Source organism: Ostrinia nubilalis, chromosome Z (genome assembly GCF_963855985.1).
Source record: "Ostrinia nubilalis chromosome Z, ilOstNubi1.1, whole genome shotgun sequence".
NCBI classification, from domain to species: Eukaryota; Metazoa; Arthropoda; class Insecta; order Lepidoptera; family Crambidae; genus Ostrinia; species Ostrinia nubilalis.
The window spans coordinates 17,943,981-17,967,534 of record NC_087119.1 but is presented as its reverse complement, the minus strand read 5'-3'; the positions used below and the strand labels follow the sequence as shown (position 1 = coordinate 17,967,534).

Here is a 23,554-nt window from a genome sequence, read left to right as displayed (position 1 = left end):
TCACGCAGCATTCAGACCCCACATCCACGTCCCGCCATCTAGCGGATCTTTCATTCGCGAAACCCCTCATTGTGACTTGTTGCGAAATGTCTTAACCTTTTAAAACTTATCACGACAGGTCGAGCTGACGATGCACGACGGCACGGTCCGCGATGTGTGCTTCATCGAGGATACGTCGAACAAAACGAGCCTGCTGGTCAGCGGCGGCGCCGGCGATTGCAAGATATACGTCACGGACTGCGCCACCGGCAACACCTTCCAAGTACGTAAACTTGACTAACTTTTCTGATAATACGAGGCTTAGCTTCGGTGATCGGTGTAAACCTTACAACCTTTTTAACGCTTTTCATCTAAAAAAGAAAAAGGCATCTTAAAAAATCGGATCATGTCGGTCTGATAAGACTAGAAATGGTATCAAAAACTTCCTCTTGGAATTAAACATTTCTATTTACATCTGGGTAGAATGGAAGAAATGTTATTGACCTGCAAAATTAAGCTTGTTTTTAAATCAGGCATACCCATATAATAATTCTCCATGTATTCAGATAGTAGAGACTGCCTACCACACTTCCTCCTCACCCCCTCAATGCGCGACACTCAATTAACTTCTTTGATTGAATTGATTAAAATGATGTCACCAATCATGCAGAATTTGACCTACTTTATCCCACAATAACCGATGACTCCTAAAACTTAAATGGCATAGGAAAACACAAACGCTTTCTATTGTTATTTCAAGCAAAGAGTAACATTATGAAAAGTTGAGAGGATAACATTGTGAAATAAATTAAATTAAACTTGTCGCTACAGTTTGAATCAGAATACATTATAAGCTTTTCAGGGCTCCCGCCTCCCATTGATTTTGGGGATGGGTTTGTGTACTCTGACACTGATTCCGTTTGATCAACCCCAACCTTTGTGCTGTCACATTACGTCAACTGTGTCTATTGACTCGAGGATAGCCAGTAATTTATTTTATGACTGCGATATAGAGGATGATTCTCTTACAATAGAAATAATCTCCAAATATTAAAAAAATCGAATTCATACTACATATTCGTTGTTGAAAATTATGCAGCACATCGTAAGCGCTGCCAAAATTTGAAAGTTTAATATCAGATTTTTTCTGAGGAAACGTCGAATCTGATACTTATTTAAATGATCTCTTGTAATAATTCCCTGCGCCTGGGCTACTACGTCGTTTTAGTACGGTATAACGGATACAGTTAGGTGTCAAATAAAGGGATAGCGAGTCTTTAATCCGGTCAGTCAGAGTTTATTGGCTTTAATCGTCATCATCTTAAAAACTCCTTTATTTTGCTCTAGGTCTGCTCCATATACGCTTACTTCACGCTCTTCCTTATTTTTAAATGTTCCCGCTTCGAGGAAGGAATATCTTATGTGCGCCTCAAAATTGGCACGCTTCAAGGAATACCTCCTCAAACGAGTGTACCACGTGGTTTAACGTGAAAAGATGATTTAAGACAGACAGAGTTACCTTCGTATTTATACTATTTTTATGGATTCTAATGTGATTGTGTTTTCTGGCAGGCTCTGAGTGGTCACTCCGGTCATGTCCTGTCGCTGTATAACTGGGGCGGAGCCATGTTTGTGTCCGGCAGCCAGGACAAGTCCGTCCGCTTCTGGGACCTCCGGACAGGCAGCTGCGCGAATATCATCTCCCCGCCCGCCGGACTTTCAAATAAGGTAATAGTCATGCATCATCATTTCAGCCACAGGACGTCCACTGCTGAACAACGGGCTTCCCCATTGATTTCCATGCTGACCGGTTAGTACTGGCCTGCATCCAGCGCCTTTCTGGAGGTCAAATATAAGAATAGACATTGTCATTATTTCAGTAAAAAAAAAAACTTGAAAATCTGTGATTGCTATTGCTGACTGCTGAGCTATGGAGAAATTGGATGAGCGAAAGGTTGTGGGTTAACTTTCCATATGAGGTAATCAATTTTATAAATAAAAAAATATACGTACTATTTCGTAAAAACGTTTGCCAAAATCTTAATATTATTTATCTTGCTCTCTATTTCTTTATTTCTTACCTCTTCCATCTTGCTAGCATTGTTTACTCTTGTTTGGTTTGATGGGTCACCGCTTGCTGGTTCGTAAACACGTTTCATTAATCAAAATATCAATGCGAGAGCTGAACGAGGTACACGATAAAAGGACGACAATAAGTACAGATCAATCTTTTGTCATGATATATTTTGCTTTTGTCACTGAAATCTTGCGATTGAAATAATAAATAAATCAAGAGGCTTTGTCAATTAAATATTTGATGTGAAAATAACAACTAAATACTCAGATCAGTCACCTTACTTACATTGAAAGTATTCATTGCATATTTATTGCAAAAAGTGGTACAAAAGGCAAAGGTATTCTCTACCAGCTAACCTTCAGGCTAAACAGAGAATTTGAGTAGGCGGTGCAAAATAGTACTAATACATAACATTATCATTATCATCAGAGCATTTAATCTCCGCTGCAGGAGCTGGAGTCCCTACTAAAAATAGAGGATTTTGCCTACACTCCCCTCGCGCTGACCAGACGGGCTGAAGAGCTTTAATAGCTTATAGTTCCTTAGTTCCATTTTACGCCATCCACGGGAGATTGAGGGTGGTTCTTTACTACTCAGCCGGAATTACACGGCACATTTAAGGTATTGATCGTCCTTATAAAAAAGTGGTAGATCTAGCCTCATAAAACACCGAAGTTGTATTTCCATAGTTGCTTTACAACAAAGTCACATAGGCCATAAAAACGCAACATTATCCGGCGCGTGACGTTATTCTGCCGTTTCCTCCCGAATTGTCATTTGGCGTACCAATGACAGATGACAAAACTGACACCGGACAACAACCCATTAGATATAGGTTACAAATATTTGAACATTCAGATATTTGACGTTAAAATAATGATTTGTTCGAATGTACAAACAGCACTGTACAGAGAGACAGGTGGCACATCAAACTAAATTATGTGCTATCGTCTGTAACATTAGGCTATGCGCACACTTGTCACGCGCGGATGATTTTTTGTCATCGAGACAACGTAGTACTTATTCTAATCTATGAAGAGACATACTCGTAGGTACTATCACGGTGACTAAAGTCAACCGAACGCGCGCGCATATAAAAGGCTATGTAGTGCGCACATATAATTCGTAAGATTTTTAAATAGATTTATGCCCGTTTTCACCATCAATCCCTAATTTTTAAGTGATCCCTATGGTAACACATAACAAAAATTTTGTTTTCATAGGGGTCTCTTAAACATTTGGGATTGATGGTAAAAACGGGCATTTATTTTTATAAACTAATAATTATAATTGTGTTACATTATTCGGTTTGTATAAAGGACGCTTCTACATTGTTTGGTTGTTCAAACAGAGCTCAGCGGTGGCCTCGCTAGCGGTGGACCCGAGCGGGCGGCTGCTGGTGTGCGGGCACGACGACGGCTCGTGCGCGCTGTACGACGTGCGCGGATCGCGCGCGCTGCAGCGGTTCACGCCGCACGCGGGTGACGTCAGAAGCGTGCGCTTCTCCCCCGGTGCTTACTATCTGCTCACGGCTGGCTACGATGGGCGGGTGGTGCTAACTGACTTGCAAGGTCAGTGTCCTTCATTTGTTTTTTAATTTTTATTCTTTTTCAATAAGTCTTTAAATTAGATGAGATAAAAAATATTTGGGGTTCATTGCTGAACTCCTTGTGTTAAGTCACTGGTACAAAATGGTCGCCTGCCGGTTTTTCCAGCGCGAAAACCGCCGAGCGGGACCCGATTACAAACGAAAACTGCGTCGTGAGTTTGTGCATTAGTTTTCGCAGTTAGTTTTCTGCATTCTACAGAAGCTGCGGACCCGCAACCGCCGCGGGCGCGGGTGAAAATCGTGCCATGAGTTCTTAGCCTTAGGCCTTTCGAACACTGCGACTTTTTGCGGACACGCGTGCGTTTGACAGCCGCGTGACTGAATCGTGATTGTACCGCTGTTTTAGTAACGCGAATAAAGGTAGACGATTTTCGAAGCTGCAGCGCGGTGCAAAAAGTCGCAATGTAATAAAGAACCTTAAAATTAAGTACAAACTTTCGCATGTAGGTATCATATAGGTGAGTTTATTGGAATACAACTTTATTGTTGGCGGCCTTTTCTCTCGTGCGTTTCATTTAGTAGTTGTCAGATCTCGCAAAAACGTTCCTGTCAAGAAGCACGAAGTTGATGGATTTCCTAGAAACAATCACCTTAATAGTTTTTTTGTATGTTACGTTATGTATCTGCTGTAACATGACACTGTTCATAGGCCAGAAATAAAAACATTAGTCAAAAATATTTATTCTTAAAATTGTTGTCTGTCTGTAGCTATAGAAGTTCGAAATATTTTACTTGTCATCATTACTATTGTTTAATAGTTCATTACTGGTACGTTTTATTTCGATGTAGGTTCTGAGATATAGCTTGATCCCTTTACTGTCCTCAGTCCCGTATAAATGAGGGGTCTTGGTAGACTAGACGACTGACTGGCACTGGCAAGTTACGGTCACAGTTAGTTTACCATATAAATAACCCCGCACTGTGCAAGCATTCTCAGCAGCTAAACGAAACTTAAACCTTAATAATAGTTACATATAGTATTGCTAAGGAACACTTAAATAGACCCTCGGTATCAAAGCGTCTCGCTTATTTCATTTCCCAAAGGGTTCCACTTAAGTTTTTTACGATACGCCTCAACTTCTTAGCAACGAAGATATATAGAAGATTGAGGCGATATATTATTTTTATAAATGTACGAGCTACTTCATTCTATATTCCGTCACCGTTTCTTATCAGAAAGTGGGACGTGGATAAACTTTAAATTAAAAAATTTTTTTATTCTAAATACACATTTTCACAATTCACAGCGGCTTGCGATATATTAAAAAATCCATCTTCTTATATTGAGTACCTTAAAATAATAAATATTATCTAAAAAGCAATAGTAACAAAGTTAATAATGTATTGGTCGCATAGAACCAATATTAACTATCTTTTAAAATATTTATAGATATTAAAAAAGTGCGTTTGCAAATTTTCACCTGGCAATTTTGTCAGCAGCTCAGTACCCGTCCCCGTCAGTTCGTAAAAAATGTGGACATGAGCAAGCGTACCTTTTTAATTGCTTTTATGGTATTGATCGAGTTATCCATCGAGTGTGGTGTATTTAGAACCCCACTGAATTTTGTAAGGGTCGACGGGTACAATAACTTCAAAACAGTTTATATGTTATCGTGTTTACACAAGGTTTAGTTGATTTACTTGATGTATTCACTGAAACGATTCTGTATCTGTTTTAATGTAATTATTAACTTATATTTAATTAATTAATTGAAATACGCGTCATATTAAGAAAGGTAACTAATCTGGAGGATTTCTTAGGTAGGTATTATAATAAATATGTACATATAACGTAAAAAATACATTTGAAAGAAATATAAGCATTATACCCCTGACTTCCTGACCCAATTAATTTTAATGGTCTCTTAAATTATATATTCAGTTATAACAAAATAAATATGTAGCCGCACAATTCATATCATACTTCATTTCTATAAAAGGAGTAACGTGTTTATTAGTACCTTTCGATTGATTAGTGGTGTTTTGTTACCCAGTTTTGTCTGTCATTATTACTTCGATATACCTAATCCTAAAGTTACACAAAAGCCGTCGAAAGTTCGAAACACGTTTTGGACGAAACCTAAACCACTATGATTTATTAATTAGCATCCCTTTTGATTACATTAGTTGCGGGTTTCAAGACAGTTGATAGTCTGCCTTGAACGTTGTTATTCGGGTTTCAAATGCTGATTGCCAAAGTAGTGATGGTCAACTCGAGTAAGTAACTCGAGTTAACTCGAGTTGGGCGTAACTCGAACCCACTCGAGTTGAATTCTCTCTGACTCGAGTTCGTATCGTAAACCGAATGGATCCGACATGGACCGAAGATTGGCGATCATTTGAGTGTTGAGACTATGTTCATTTGAAGTTAACTTTAAACTGCCGGATATTGTTGTAGATTTTCGTGTTTTATGTTCTGTTTTTGAAAAATGCCAAGTGATAATAAATATAATTATTTTTTTAAATTAAAATTCAAGCCAAAAATCCATGAATAAATTATTATATTTCAAACAATATTTTTTTCTTTCTTACTTTAGTTAGTATGATTCTCCCAATAAATTATAAATGATATGTTTTTAAATGTTAATACGAATCTGAGGGAATAAACTGGTAAAAATAAGTAAAAAACTGACTTGTCCATCCAGTTAACTCAAGTTACGTAACTCGAGTTCAACCCGAGTTACGTGGATTTTAACTCGGGTTAAATCGAGTTTTGTTTTTCCCGAGTTAGCCCATCACTATGCCAAAGTATTGTACTCGAGTACTGTGGCTTCGTACTTCCATAAAGGTGTATTGTTACTATTTTCAAAGTATGAAATTAAACCAACCACGGTGACTCAATTAACACTATTATTATTTGGAAACGGAACACGCTGTTAAACAATAGCTGCTGGTGGAAATTGCCAGTATATTGTTGAACTACAAACCAACTAACTAACCAACAGCAAATTGAGTTTTGAAATTAAATAAAATTAGGTAGCTACTATGATAATTATCATGAAAAGTATCAATTTAATTTGACTAGAGTATTTTTATACAAACGTAATTTTAGGAGGTACTTTGTCGGAGTTAGGCTGGTTTTAGCGCTGACCGTCAGCGCTGATAGCCGAAATGTATGAAGCGTCGGCGCCGAGCGATCAGCGAGCGATCAGCGCGATTCTAAAACCAGCCTTATTAGTCAATACGGGTACAGTCAGCGTCAAATAGTCCGTGACACCCGTAGTAGCCAAAAAGTTCGCGACGCACACTGGTTCAAGAAATGATAAAAATGGAATTAGCGATTTATTCACTTTTTTCGATGGTATCATGTGTAGAATGTCATAAAAAACGTTTTGTTTAAGTAATATTTTTCTGAGAAATGCGTAGTTTCTGCTATATTACATGTTTTGTGTTTTATTTGTATGAAACGTTTCCTTCACGAGGCTCTTATTCAAAATGTTAAAGTTTGTTAGATATGACTACTTATAGGTTTAAAAGGGTCATAGTAATAGAAGCTAATACAGTAACAACTTTGTCCCAGTGCGTCCCCGTTTAGGATATAAGTGATATTTTCTAAGGTACGAAAAAGTAAACAAAATATATGGATATAAGGCAACTTTATCATAATTTATTGATTTTCTAAAATAAAAAGAAGCTAACAATCATTCCAATCTTAATCATTTATTATTCAACATCATCATCAACATCTATAAATTCAAAAGTTTCATCATTATTCGAAGCTAGTAAATTTTTAACTTCATTAGGAAGAGGAGATTTTGACTCACACTCATTTTTGGTCTTATTGTTGACAAAAAAGGATCCGAAGAAATAAGTAAATTGTTTAAAATATCACGATTGGTCACTTTTCGGTTAAATTTACGCGTATGATTCTCTCTGATCTTTATTCCGCGATTCTGCAGCTTCTTCCGATAGTGCTCCTATTGGCATAATATCTAAGTAAATTGAGTGAAGTTTTGGGGGTTTATTTGCTCACTGGAAGCCATAGCCCTTAATAATACAGACAACCTAGGAATCAGATCTTGACTAACTCCAGTGATGTTGGATATTTTTTCTGGATCTGCAAAAAATCTACGCGCAGTATTTCCGTTGTTTGTTGTTCCAGCCCCTTGCTGCACAATATCTATTAGCAATCCAGTTTCATCGCGAAACCGTTTTTGTATTTCAGCTTTTCGTTTCTCCATAATATTTGCTTTTTTATTTCCTCTTGTTGTCCAAGTTTTAAATTCTAGTCTATAAGTAATGTGTAATATAGTCTCCATAGCCCGTATCCATGCGTGCAATGAAGATAGGCCATACTTGTACATATCGATATTTAAAGATCTTTGTTTTAATTTTGTTAAATGATTCATGTCAGTTGGTTTTGCTTTGCACTTAGATATTATGCCAATAGGAGCACTATCGGAAGAAGCTACAGAATCGCGGAATAAAGATTTTAGAAATATCAGAGAGAATCATACGCGTAAATTTAACCGAAAAGTGACCAATCGTGATATTTAAAACAATTTACTTATTTCTTCGGATCCTTTTTTGTCAACAATAAGACCAAAAATGAGTGTGAGTCAAAATCTCCTCTTCCTAATGAAGTTAAAAATTTACTAGCTTCAAATAATGATGAAACTTTTGAATTTATAGATGTTGATGATGATGTTGAATAATAAATGATTAAGATTGGAATGATTGTTAGCTTCTTTTTATTTTAGAACATCAATAAATTATGATAAAGTTGCCTTATATCCATATATTTTGTTTACTTTTTCGTACCTTAGAAAATATCACTTATATCCTAAACGGGGACGCACTGGGACAAAGTTGTTACTGTATTAGCTTCTATTAGTATGACTCTTTAAAACCTATAAGTAGTCATATCTAACAAACTTTAACATTTTGAATAAGAGCCTCGTGAAGGAAACGTTTCATACAAATAAAACACAAAACATGTAATATAGCAAAAACTACGCATTTCTCGGAAAAATATAACTTAAACAAAACGTTTTTTATGACATTCTACACATGATACCATCGAAAAAAGTGAATAAATCGCTAATTCCATTTTTATCATTTCTTGAACCAGCGTGCGACGTGGTGTCTTTTTGACAATTGAAATTAGGTTGTGTTATCAACTTATTGACCACTTTGGGTGTTACGAACTATTTGATGCTGACTAAATGGAATAAAATATTATTATAATGGACGATGGCGTAGAACAATACTAAAGATTTCTAAATAAGAAAAAATGCAGTGAAAGTGGAGAGATGTAAGCTCATTCTGTAAAAATAATTCAAGGGACTAAAAGTTAAAGATCGCTGTTATTTTTATACAAGTTACAAATACGACATTTATTGAAAGTCTTCGCGAGCTGAAACAGACAGGAACAAACTATTACTCACGATTCCGTTGTTCCTCGTCGGCTCTTGATGTACACAATTGCTTATACACAGAACGTTCAATCGCAAAATAACAAATCCGCATATTGTCGGAAATGCATTTTCCTATTTACATTTGAGTGTTCAGTGAATTTGCGTACAAAATGTAAATATTGTTTTGCTATCCAAACTTGTTTTTGGAATATTCACCTTGGGATAAGTAACGAATGAATAAAATAATTTACTATCTTGACCTAGGAATACTAGTTTAGGATGAGTGTAGAAATGAGATACGAGTAAGACGTCATAGGATGAATACGAAACAAACCGTTCGCAAATGTTCGCGCATCTGGAAAATCTTCGATTAGTGGCATGTCCGCCATTTTGATAGATTGCTATCGTAATTACTTGGTTAATTATTTTCTGGTGAAAATTGTTATCACAACATCACATTTTAATGACTTATATGTAATATTGACTACAATGCACACGCACGGTAGAAATACATGTAGTCAGCAATATTTTAATAAGGTGTAAAATACAATCTCAGCATACTGTTTAACGATTATAAATAACGAATGGATGATATTAGAACAATATTCAAGTCAGGAGCGCATACAAAGCATGTTTTACAATATCTCATTTTAATAATATATTAAAAGAAAGTCTTAACTTTATAGTCAAATTGATTTATTATATCGTTATCAAGCATAAATGGAGTATACTTTCAAAGCATTTATTTTGCTTTCGCTCTTCTACGAAACAAAAATTAACTGAATTTTGGGAAAGTTTATGAGGAAAACCTGCGACGAAAGGACAATGTTCGTTCTCCATACATTGTTTGCCTAAGAACCAACAATTTTGACATATTACTACCCGAAAGCGAAATAATACGATTCTGTGTGTAAGAACAATGATTCCTGATGGACACTTGCCATAAAATTAATGATTAAGAATATTAAATCACAGCGATTTTATAATATGTCGTTTATGACAACATGGCGTCTAATGTATTGTGTGAATGTATGAACACCGATTCGCGAAAAATGTTTTGTATTGTCGTCACGCCGAGTCGCAGCCAAATAGTATAAAATAATAGAACAAGTTTTAGAAATACAACTCGGCATTCCACTTTTATAATATGCCCACATATTGCACGTAAATAAACAACATGAATCGTAGGTTGTTTTCACCCTTGTCATCTGACACATGAAATAAACTCCTATTGTATTATAGATATCGAAGCCGAATCGTATATAATAATAGAATGGGTTTTGGAGATCACTCGGGGTTCCACTTTTATAAAATACCTACATATTGCATAAAAATAACACGAATCATGAGTTTTCTTTTCACCATTTACATCTGACACGAGATAACAAACTCCTATCTCCATGACTACCGTCGTAGTCTATGCCAAAGACTACAATATTTTAAGCAAGAAGTTTCAAACCTTAGCGGCTACGGTAACCCCTGGGCCACATACATCGTGATAACATTCGGTCGACACTGGAACGAAGTCTTGCGATTATGCAAAAAAGCATCGTATTCTAGTGCGGCTATATCACGTTCAACCGGGGTTTTAATTCGACTAAAGTCCTGACTAAAGACTGGAAAAAAATACGCCGCATTGTATGAGCACTTCGTGTTCGTTAAAGCGGCTTCAGATCTAGAGCCCACATAGTTTTCTTTCCAATAATATCCGCAAGTAGCGCTGCATGATCTTTACAACAAAAACGGCAATAGTTATTAAGGTGCCAAAATTATATGATTACTTTGGCACGGTATTATACACGTTCGAAGATTTGTCATTTTCATTCATTTCATCATCATCATCATCATTTCAGCCACAGGACGTCCACTACTGAACATAGGCCTCCCCCAATGACTTCCACATCGCACGGTTGGTAGCGGCCTGCATCCAGCGCCTTCCCGCTACCTTTATCAGGTCGTCGGTCCACCTTGTGGTGGGTTGACATTGCAGAATATGACTTTTGATAGGTTCATCATAGAATTCGGCGGGGATATCCTCACGGAGGAAGTTCGTAAAAGGGCGGAACAAGATCTTATAATAATGCAAGGCCGAAGCTGTAACGCGCATGCTCCTACGTGTAATCCGGCGAGTATGCAATAAATAGTAATGTCTGGTAAATAGTGGTAATACGTATCGTTCGTTCGTTCGTTTCAGCCGAAAAGACGTCCACTGCTGGACAAAGGCCTCCCCCAAGGATTTCCACGAAGACCGATCCTGCACCGCTCGCATACAGGCACCTCCCGCGACCTTCACCAGATCGTTGGTCCACCTAGTGGGAGGCCTGCCCACGCTACGTCTTTCGGCTCGTGGTCGCCACTCAAGAACTTTCCTGCCCCAGCGGCCATCAGCTCTACGAGCTATGTGCCCCGCCCCGTCTATGTCTATATGCGCTACGATTACAGGGTATCATTTTGCATAGTCGCAAGACTTCACTTCGCTGCTGTCAAATCAATGTCGCATAATGTTATCGCAATGTGTGTGGCCCTTGGCCAAATCACAGAAGCCTATGCGAAGAAAGAGCACTTGAATGACAATGAAAATCAGGGTTACCATTTTATAAGATCTCCTCACTATTGAGGGTAACAAAGTAACATTAATAATCTAGCCATTAATTACATTTATTACCTATACGAGAAAGTAAAGCAACATGCGGTTTTATTTTAATTTGTAAAATATTTGTAACAGTTTGTTCCAAGTTTAGTTTTACAACAGTATTGCTGTTTCAGCTGTCACTGTGAAGCTTTGGGAAAATAAATAAATACAAAATATATTAACATAAATATTTATTTAAGTTTTTATGTTCATTATCATAATATGCCAATTTAAGTTACACTGTGTGACAGTCTTTGACACTAAACAAACTCTTCAGCTTAATAATACCTACCTACAGGGCGTTTTTATAGTTACTCTTGCTGATGAAACAAGAAGGGTTGATTCTACTACTGAAATACAACTACTTTTCTTACAGGACCAATATCAAATTCTCAAAAAAATTCACATCCTCGTGATGGTGATAATTTCTATGGAGAGGTTTTTTTTTTTATATTCGGTCTCTTGGGATAAGTTATTCCATTTGAGCAGTAGAATTAATCCTTTTTATTTGATCACATATAAAAATAACACAAGTGTGTGTGTTTAGGAAAACTTCTTCTTTGGTATGGTATCACTACGGAGTTATAATGTCGGCAACTCTGTATCACTGACTTGTAACTTTCAAACAGTATGAATAATAAGGGCACCACATTGGTTTTCTTTCTAAAAAGGCTTTCACTTTTAGTACTAACCCTTTAGCACTATTTCATTGAAATAAAAATACAATAAACGCACAGAAGACTGAAATTGAGTCAACTGACGTGACATTTATAATTTGTTGACATTATGACAGTTTGACAAGACTAGGGATTGAAAAAGTTTTAATTGAAAAAGTAAAATGACAATTTATTAAAACGATTCACAAGTATATAATCGATTAAAAATATTTATAAAATGTTCTGATACTTGCCTGTAGCGATTATCCAATCCTGGTTTCTACTGAAAAACTACTTCGTGGCAAGATTTTAATAAAATAATAAAATCTTTATCTTCTCTTTCACAATCTATAAAAGTTCATTTGGTCTATTTATTAATGTGCTATGAATGAGGGTTTTCGCGATTGAAAAATCCGCGAGATGGCAATACGTAGACGCGAGGTCCAAATGCTGCATGATTGGTGGATATCTGTCAATGTCATGTCAAAAATAACCAATCATGCAGCATTTGGACCTCACGTCTACGTATTGCCATCTGGCGGATTTTTCAATCGCGAAAACCCTCATTGGCATAGATTATGAGAGACTGGCAACTATACTAGGTTGATATATGTTTCTCACACTTCAACTGGTATTGGATTCAACATCGGATTCTGACACTTTTACAGTTATGATACCATGAATATCAGTTTATGGTCCTAATTATTTTTATTTTATTTACGACCTTCGACCAGTTGGACACTTTAGATAGCTTCTTGAAATAGTGTCAATATCTTTTTAGCTTTTAACGCAAATCTAGTCTTCAAAGCAGTTTAATCGATTTATTTTATTTTCAAAATCGATATTTTATTGTCTATGATGGCCGCAGGAACATCACTATACATGGACTCCCAGCAATAAAGTACGGTAATGCCTCGTACAGATTTTATCGGCAAAAATTATGGAACTTGATAGGTTTTAGACCATGCCACGCACCAAAACGTCCGGAAGTTGTAATAGTATTATAGAATAAACGTTAAAAGACTTATTTATTTAATTTTTCAATGCTTAAGTGTCCATTAGAACGAAAGGGTGCTTAATGTATTAAAAAAAATAGAAAATAATTATGATGGGTTAATGTTTTTGGGCGGTTTTTTAGGCGGTTTCTGACAATGTCCTTTGTTTACTGAAAAAAATCTTTGCCACAATGTATAATTAATGAGCGGTCGCCCCTTAGCGTTCTAATTAAAAAGTAAAATTTAAAGGGGTTTGAAGATTTTATGTTAAGTCACAGGGAACTGCCGCTTTTAGTTTTTTCGCAAGTTTGCGTCGCAAACAATTCTATATACATAACAAACCTATTGAATATAAAAAACAAGCCCGCAGCACAATATTCAAAGTGGTATTGCCTTTTACAACCGTATATTAATAATGATTTCGTTTGTGTTTAAATGATGTTAACAGTACAATTTTATTTTTTGGTAGCCTTTGTGTGAAGGACCTCCGCTGGCGGTGTTTCGTCATCACAAAAATATACATCCTATTGTGAAATAGCGTAACTTGGGGCCTCAAATTATAATGGTAGAAGATCGGTTTATTCTGTTTTCTAAATCATCTTCTTCTTGAGGTCTCTGTAAACCTCTTTTTAAACGAAGAAAAATGCGACCTCGTTACTCGGCTTCACGACAGTCTCACAAGCATACCTTTAACAACTCTTGCAAAATGATATTGTTTGTAGGCTGTCCGATAGATAATGGAAAAGACAGGCTAAAACAAAACGTCGGAAAAATATAGGGTGACTTTGAAATCATTGGCATCCTTTTAATATAAGACTCTACTCATTATACATAGTGCATTCCCCAATAATGAGACAAATCGGGTGTGTGGCCTATAAAATAAAACCAAGTCAGCAAAAGCTGATAGTCACCTGCATTTTTAGTATCGTTTGTCAGATGTAATTAGAAAATCTTAATCATTTCTGTGCCATAAGCCATTAATGGCGGATATTTACTAAAATATCGCGGAAGCCATAAGTTTAGCAGTTATTATTAACCACCACCAGTCAACTGAGATGATTTTATGACCTGTCGAAACTCTTTGTTTCTTCATAAAGTTTTTATTAACGTTTTTATTGACGTAACGTCACTTGTACGTTATGTTTTTCATCGAAAAAGCCAAATATTCGTTATGACTAAATTCAAGGATGTAGTGTTTGGGTCTCCTAATTCAAAGGATTATTTGTGAATAGCGTCCGGTCCCCTATCAATAGGATGTATGTTATTCCCAAAATTATTGATGATATAGGTTTAAGGATTAATGTATAGTCCCCTGCACGGATCTTGAGCGGTCAGGGAAACATGCACATTATGTTTTGTTTTCATTAGCAAAAACATGTTTTTATGGCCTAGTGCGACTATTGTCACAAAAATATTCAAAGAGTATGTACTCTATTGAAATAAATGTATGTTATATTCGAAAGAAACGGTGCACAAAGCTTTCATTGGCCGAGCGCTGAAAATCCGTGCCGCGTATATTGTAACATTATTTTGTATTGTAGTGTAACTTACAGATCGCGTTTGTTTCAGGCGACTTAACCTGCGCCCTGCCAAGCGTGCCCGTGGCGCGGCATCCGGACAAGGTGATATCGGCAAGATGGCATCCAGACGATTTCTCTTTCCTTTCCACCTCGGCGGACAAGACAGCCGTCCTCTGGACCATACCGCCAGTTTAGTATGCGTACGCAATACGTACGGCACCCGAAACATACAATACGCGACTTTGTACCGACCCAACGACATTACGTTAAAATAACAGTCTAAAATTATTAAAAAAACATTCGTTAAGTAGCGGCTTTTCAACGTCACCGCGTACGCAAATGTTCGTAATTTATTTATATTGTTGCTATATTGATTTTGTATTATGAACTAGTGTCGTTAAAGCCTCATCTCATTTGTGTTTAGCTTATAAGGTAAATGTTTTACGTAATATCTAAAAAGAGGTTAATATAACTGATAAAAACATAGATTCTTGCTAACACAATAATACATCATCTTTTATTAGACTATTGTCGTCACACGTATAAGTCGTGCTAAGTGGTATCCGAATTGAGGATAATTTGGTATTTGTTTTTTTACGAGGTAAAAAAAACATCACATTAGATACAACGAATCAAATTGTTTATCTGGACTAACCGTAACACTCAAACATCGGTGGAAATAATTAAAAATTACAGTGAGCTCTAAAAAATCTTATAGTGATTGTGTTTACTTTAAGTATATCTCGAATAATATGTCAAAATTAGTATCAAAAACAATGAATCGTTTAAGTTAAAAGAGTGCGAGGTTTTCTTTTCAAGATAAAAATCAAACTAATAAACTTAGAAGAATCTGTATATTCGAAGCTAATACAATCGTTTGGCGGGCAGCAATTACGTAGGTACCTATAGAACGCGAAACCGCCTCTAAGTTATTACGTATTGCAATATAATTTAACGGGCTTTAAAATGTGATTACTGCGGGGCGTTTTGAACCTCGCTCAAATCGCAACTGCAATCCCGTATGAGAGCTTTAAAATGATGGCCCGATGGTATGATGGTATTCTATTTATTAATCATTCACTTCACAAAGTGCGAACAAAGGACTGAAATAAACATATACTTAAAAACATTTGTGTAGAATAGATAATGGCCGAACAAAAAATATAAGGGATATTCTGCATAATGTGACTGCTCCTCAGACGGAAAAAATCTTTTCAGCGATAAATAATCGTTAATTTAATTCAATATTGATCCCGTAGAAAGTGTAGCGTTTTAGCAGTAGAATCAACTTTATTGTATGTGCACATTATGCAGCATCGCCCTGTATAGTCGATGTCGACTAGGCTGAACTCATCGTTAACGACAGCCGATTACAAATATGTACTTATTTAAACCAATACATTTTATGTAAATATTTAAAAACGCAAATAGCTGACGAGTGATTAAAATGTCACAATTAGTGAATATTACATAATACATACATACTCTTTAGAACCTATTTATTACGTTTATGATAGTATCTTGTGAAACGAGTAAGTCTTTGATGCTCCTGCAAATAATGAAAATAAAGTAAAAATACACCCAGTGGTTCAGTACTACTAACTGCTACAAAAACTTATCTGATTACAAAAATATGATTCATTTCTAAACTGGTACAAATTAAAATTAAAATGATAAGAGGATTGGAAATATGATTGTGATTTTAAAATTAAAAAGGATTGTAGAAGGGTTTAAGTTCTGTTACTTTTATAACAAAAGTGATTCATAAGTTGCTCATCAAATTAATATTGTAAACAAGACCATTAATTTAACAATGTCAGGTTTAAGCAAAAGACAAGTTAAACATATTAATAAACAACTATACTCTTACTAAACGTCTTTAGAAGTGTAAAACATTTAATAGTGTTTTGTTAACTACACTAATTTCCAATCTTAAAGATTATAATGTTACTTAATAATTCTAATTATCAATCTTTATATAACAATTTAAAGTTGATGGACTGTGCACAAATTAAAATACATATTATATAAGATGTAAAAAATAAACGTAATGTGGCTTATAATTATTCAATATTATAAACATTCTTGTCAAACAAGTGCTTACATTAAGTAGTGTTTGAAATACTTTATGCGATTTAATATGACATGACTTATTTTATTATTACATTTGTGCTATGTCTGCTATAAAATTGTATTATTAAAATTATAACATATATTTTATGTATTATGTATAAATTAATCAATAGTTTATGCTGAGTTATTGTATTTAACAGGCCTTTATCCGTTACGTAATCATCAAAAATTTATATAGTAATAATAATAATATCTTTGTTAAACCGAATTTCTTTAACTTGTATATCCATTATAATTTAAGAATATAATCATTATTTACGAAAATTAGAGTTTCAATTTTTAATATAAAATTATCATAAAATAAAAAGCTTGTGTGTGTATGTATCACCTTGTCGACTTTGAATTCACATTTAGAATGGTTTTAAAGTATTAATATTTTTTTTGCTGTTGCGTCCTCAGAAAAGACAAACAATCTATGGTTTTGTTGTTTAGTCTTGTCCGAAGCTTATTGCATATTATGCCAGCTGCGGAAAAGGCACGCTCACTTCCCACACTTGTGGGCTTCAGGGCTTCACTGAACGAAGCTATTGATAGAGTTTAGATGGCAGTTGACCACGATCGCCACCGTTCTCATAGAGCAACATAATAATATCCACTTTAAGAAGTGTGTTAATGTCCTGACTTGAAGTCATCCTCTTACAGTTGCATCATAATTAATTTTGTTTAGATGTTGATCAATCAATTCTTTATTGGTCAATTGGGCATCGCTGTCAGTAACTTGCATACTTGAAGTAGTCTTATCCTGATCATTGCCTTTTTCCCACTTCCAAAGTCACTGCAGTAGAATCGTACTTCAGCATAAGGTTTAATATCATTTCCTGTAACCGATCATTGGTTTAGCGTGGATAATCATCTGCATCATACCCGTCATCATTGAAATACCCGTTAGATTCGTGCAAATACTGCATAAGACCATAGCAATTGGAAGCCGTCTTTGTAGAATCTTTTTGTAAAATTTTCATGGAGATCTCGACCTAGTTGTGTGTAACAATTTTCAATTTTTTAAAGCAAAATTTATAGCAGCGTCCGCACTGATTAAAGTCGCATCTTCTCGACAAATGGCTTCAACTGTAACTTTAATGATGTCAAGATTTTCATGGATGTCTTCAAGCGCTGAGTGACCATTCCCCGTCAGAAATTTCAATTGGGCGACGGACATCAATAAGAGCTTTTAATATTGCTGATAAATGAGTCTTCCTATCATATCACATAGTGTACTCTATCGTGTCTTGCAATCGAAAATTAAAGCATTTTCCTTGCCAGTTCCATTAATATAAATTTTTGAAGAATATCAGATTTTGTAGGTGATTTTCGAAACAAACGAACAAATTTCTAACCTTCTCTAAGAAGTCTGATGTGAACATTTATTTCGCTGTCAGTAACTTGTATACTTGAAGTTGTCTTATCCTGATCATTGCCTGTTTCCACTTCCAAAGTCACTGCAGCAGAATCGTACTTCAGCATAAAGTTAAATCATTGGTTAAGCGTGTATAAACAACTGCATCATACCTGTCATCATTGAAATACTCGTTAAGTTCGTGTAAATACTGCATAAGACTAACAATTGGAAGCCGTCTTTGTTTGAATCTTTTTGTAAGATTTTCATGGAGATTTCGACCTAGTTGTGTAAAAATTTTTAATTTTTCAAAGCAAAATTTATAGCACTGATTAGAATCGCATCTTCTCGACAAATGTCTTCAACTGTAACTTTAATAATGTCAAGATTTTCAAGGATGTCTTCAAGCGCTGACCATTCCTCGTCAGAAATTTCAATTGGGCGACGGACATCAATGAGAGCTTTTAAGATTGCTGATTTAATGAATCTTCCAATCATATCTGTACTCCATCGTGTCTTGCAATCCAAAATTAAAGCATTTTCCTTGCCAAGTTCCATTAATATAAATTTTTGATGAATATCAGATTTTGTAGGTGATTTTCTAAACAAACGAACAAATTTCTAACCTTCTCTAAGAAGTCTGATGTGAACATTTATTTCGCCGTCAGTAACTTGAATACTTGAAGTAGTCTTATCCTGATCATTGCCTGTTTCCACTTCCAAAGTCACTGCAGCAGAATCGTACTTTAGCATAAAGTTTAATATCATTCCCTGTAACCGATCATTGGTTAAGCGTGGATAAAGAACTGCATCATACCCGTCCTCATTGTAATACTCGTTAGGTTCGTGTAAATACTGCATAAGACTAGCGATTGGAAGCCGTCTTTGTTTGAATCTTTTTGGTAAGATTTTCATGGAGAACTCGACCTAGTTGTGTGGGTTTAACGAATTTTCAAAGCAAAATTTATAGCAGCGTCCGCACTGATTAAAGTTGCATCTTTTCGACAAATGGCTTCAACTGTAATCAATATTTTCATGGATGTCTTCAAGCGCTGTCCATTCCTCGTCAGAAATTTCAGTTGGGCGACGGACATCAATGAGAGCTTTTGAGATTGCTGATTAATGAATCTTCCTATGATATCACATAATGTACTCTATCGTGCAATCCAAAATTAAATCATTTTCCTTGCCAAGTTCCATTAATATAAAGTTTTGAAGAATATCAGATTTTGTAGGTGATTTTCTAAACCACCTCGTGTGAAATCAAGACGAGCGTTGAAAGCGAGTCTTTGCATAATCTTTCCACCGTAAACGCAACGCGGGAGTCAATTTCAGTAAAAGTGAATTGAAAAGTTCTGGCGACTCTAGGTAGATTGAGGAATTTCATAACGGAAACGCAGCTGCGTACACAGCCGGCAAAGAAATGTAAATCCCTACCTTCAATGTTGACCTTGGGCGATACCGGACAGCTGCTACCTTATGAAGAACAATAAGTTCAGGCCTACCATAGTGTAACTCTAGAACAGAAATAATTTCGTTAGGGTCGTATGCTGTGGATAATAGAGCACCAACCGTATCTCGAGCTGGGCCAAACAACGCTTTATTTATTCGAGAAATAGGACTATAAGACGGCGCAGAAGCGTCGTAGGCTCGTTTGAAAGCAAGCCAATCATAGATTTTGTAATCAAAATTAGGTAAATGCCTATCAGAATTATCTTTGTTATTAAACAGATTTTGGATAGTTTGAGCTAAAATCAGGAAATCTGAAAGAGTAGTACTTTTATTTACCTCCGCTGGGGCGCCGCAGCTCAACGTCATCAACGCCGGGCTGGGCGTGCGGACAGGTCACACGGGTTCGTGCGGGATTCTGAGAGCAGCCGGCAGGAGGGTTGGGTCGAGGGGCGCGGTAACCATATAGGCGGAACGGCCGGGATGCGCAGGGGTAGTAGGCACTTCTTCGGTAGCAGCTTCGGGTTGCGCTAAAATAGGCACGTTAACAACAAGGGCAGATTTACCTTGTCACGCAAAGATAGGCGCGCCCGGAGAGCCCTGCGCGGAGTTACTACAATCAACGTAAATACGTAATAAAATAAATAACTAGAAATATAAAATGGATCGGCAAAATTGTTGAACTGGAAATAAATGGATCTAAAAGCTGTTAAATAATTGCAATTGTAATTATTACCAATGATATTTATTTATATACTCGCATGTCATTAGTTAATATAGTATATAACTGGCGATCCCTTAACGATCCTTTCATAGGAAAATTGTGGGCAATTTTATAGACTAAAGCCCTCCATGAGAGCAAGATGGTGGTTGCTCCTCATGGTTGTTGTCATATGCCTTTAATTTTTCAAATAAGTCCTTTACAAAGGCCGTAACATGTATTATTCCTGTTTCTACGCTCTCTCTTTCGTCTATTTGTTTAGCTAATTCTACCTCACTGTCACAGCAGTCCTCTATGTTTCCCTGCAAAGCCGAAAATTCAGCCGTTAATTCTTCACATTTAGCTAAATGCGCTGTTTAATTTCCCTTATTTTGACGGTAGTGAAGGTTTGAAATTCTACTTTCTCTAAAATATTTTTATATTGAATCAATTTGTTAACCTTCCCTTAATAGAACTCCGTTTTCTAACTAATTTATCAAATTCCCCCGACATCATTTAAAAGCTACGAATTTCTGAGGAATTTCCAAATTGCAAGAAAGGATGCTGTGATAATTAAATAAATTAATATTTTTTGCAAATCAAAATCTAAAACAAAATATGGTTACGATGATAACGTGACAAAATGGCGAAATGGAAACGAGCACTTCCCTCGCAGACGATGCGCTTCTCAGCGCGTGCCTCCATGCAATCCCTCAGACCAAGCCCTGGTGCCCCGCTCGGAATACTTATACTTCGAAGTTGCAGTCTTCTTTTTTAGTCACGGTCGCCAACTGTTCGGGAGCCGGCTAACAATGAAATCGCTCTTGAAATAAATATAATAATGCAGTTTACTCCAGTTTGCAGAAATATTACAATTATAATTAATATGCTAAAATGGCTCCGCCTTGCGCGGAGTTACTTTGATGAGTGCGCCCTAAGCTGCGCGCGCACCCAGCACATTATGTCATGAGCCTGCGCGCGCACCCGGCGCTAGTGATGTCGGCGTGAACAGCTTCTATATGGGCGAGTTCCGCTTGCAGCTCAAGCTCACGCGCTGTGGCTTCGGTAGATTTTAAATGCGCTTTTTCGCGCGCCGAACTGTAAACTGTAGCCGATGAACAAGATGATCCTGTAACAAAAGTCGCGTCGTCGGCCGCCGTGGAGGCGGTCGCGACTGGTGCGGGGTCGCGTGCGGCATCGTGAGGGGAGCTCCGTGTGGGCTATGCGTAGCCAAAATGTTGAGAATCGGGATAGAAAGGAATAAAACGATAACCCAGGCTCAGGGAAAGGAAAGCAATATAATAGGGAATAAAGGAATATAATTACAGGAAGATAGAAAGTGACATACTATCAACAAGAGGTCGTTCGTAACACCCGTTTTATCCCATTAGGGGTTGAATTTCGCAAATCTTGCCGTAAAAACTATCCTTGGTCTTCAACGAACATTTTAAAACAAGTATTGGTAAAATTGGTCCAGGCGTTGTTGAGGAGTTGTGCGCTTACCAACACATCTTGCGATTCATTTTTATATTATAGAAGAGTGAGTGAGAAATAGTTTAAGGAACGTGTGCATTATTTATATTGTGTGAGATGTTAAAAGCTAGGTCATGTTTCCTTTTTCTATTTTTTTTTGCGGTAGATGCTGAAGCTGAAGCTCGACCTGCCTGTATTCTGTTTTGGTTCCTTTGGCTTTTATCGTTCGGTTGCAGTACCTCTAGTAGGAAAAACTTTCGAGTTCGTTTCGTTGCGTATTCAAAGTGTCATCGAAAAATTTTGTATGAAAAATTAAACAGCGCCCCCTATATTATAGCCGCCCTAGGGGGCGCTGTTTAATTTTTCATACAAAATTTTTCGATGACACTTTGAATACGCAACGAAACGAACTCGAAAGTTTTTCGTACTAGAGGTACAGATGTCGGCTGTACACGTGCCGGGGATCTGCTCAGCACCATGACTATAACACGTCAGGGAGAGTCGCAGTAAACGAACCCTCGAGAATTGGGCGCCGACTAGCTCGGCGATAAGTACGTGAGGCGGCCACTGCGTGAATCGGGCAAAGAGAAATAACTAAAACCTAACTATGGACTATGGACAATGTACAAAAACTACTGGGTCGCGTGCGCCCGGCCTAACTTATCTTAATATATTACATGAAAACACAAGGCAATAAACATCGAAAACTAAAACATATGACACAAATAATATTTCGTGTGCGCCTGGCCTATTTTAACTGGCAACACAGGTTTGCACAAAATTGTGGAAAAATTAAGATGAACCTGCTACTGACTTCCAGCTTCAGGGCGGCCTTCAGGGGTTCTTCCAGGGGTCCAGTGGTCAGCTCTCCAGGACTCGGCTCCCCGGCTGCAGCGGTCACCAGGTCAAGTTTGTATGGGGAACTTTGGGTGACGATTACTCCGTCGTCTGCAGCCGGAAAAATCCGAAACTCGGTATGAAGCAGGGTACTGATGCCAGGCACAGCTTGGCGGTTCAAAAACTGTAGGTCACCGCGACAAAACGCGCGGCGTTCACTCGCGAAGTTCACGGCTCGGAAGTGGAAACTGTTTTTGCTTATAACTTCGCTATAACTTGACCAATTTTCTCGCGGTTTTCACTGACAGTATTGGGGTGAATTTGCACAACTTTTAGTATGTCACTCACGTACCTTGGTGGTGGAAAAATCCGCACTTGGTTTGTATGAAAATCCTTAAAGTGTCCATATCTCGGCCGTTTACCTACTGGCGGAAAAATCCGAAACTTGGTAGGAAGCAGGACACTGATGCTGGGCACAACTTAGCAGTTCCAAAACTGCAGGTCACCGCGACAAAACGCGCGGCGTTCACTCGCGAAGTTCAAAATCGGGAGAAAAAAATAGTTTTTCGCTCATAACTTCGCGAAAAATGCACTGATTCACACGCGGTTTTCTTTAACGGGTCCGTGGTAAAATCGCTGAACTTTTGGTACTGCACTCGGGTATTTTTGCGTCAAAAAACCCACCACTTTGAATTTTTGAAGCGGAGCGACGCGAAAACGTGGCCGGTCGGCTCGGGGGGCCGTGCGCGAGGGTTGGTTAGGTTAGGTAAGGTTAGGTTTTTTTTTCTTTTTTTTTATTCG

General features: G+C 37.1%; 1 protein-coding gene across 3 annotated transcripts in view; it reads left to right on the top strand.

Moving 5' to 3' along the window:
* LOC135086651 (WD repeat-containing protein 47) overlaps window positions 1–16,856 on the top strand; it is a 104,026-nt gene extending 87,170 nt beyond the window's left edge. For all 3 annotated transcript variants that reach the window (XM_063981407.1, XM_063981408.1, XM_063981409.1), the window contains 4 exons: window positions 119–262; window positions 1,552–1,707; window positions 3,408–3,627; window positions 14,875–16,856. In XM_063981407.1, coding sequence (XP_063837477.1) covers window positions 119–262; window positions 1,552–1,707; window positions 3,408–3,627; window positions 14,875–15,020 — 666 coding nt within the window. In that variant the 3' untranslated portion in view covers window positions 15,021–16,856. The remainder of the gene's footprint in view (window positions 1–118; window positions 263–1,551; window positions 1,708–3,407; window positions 3,628–14,874) is intronic.
* Window positions 16,857–23,554: the final 6,698 nt, after the last annotated feature.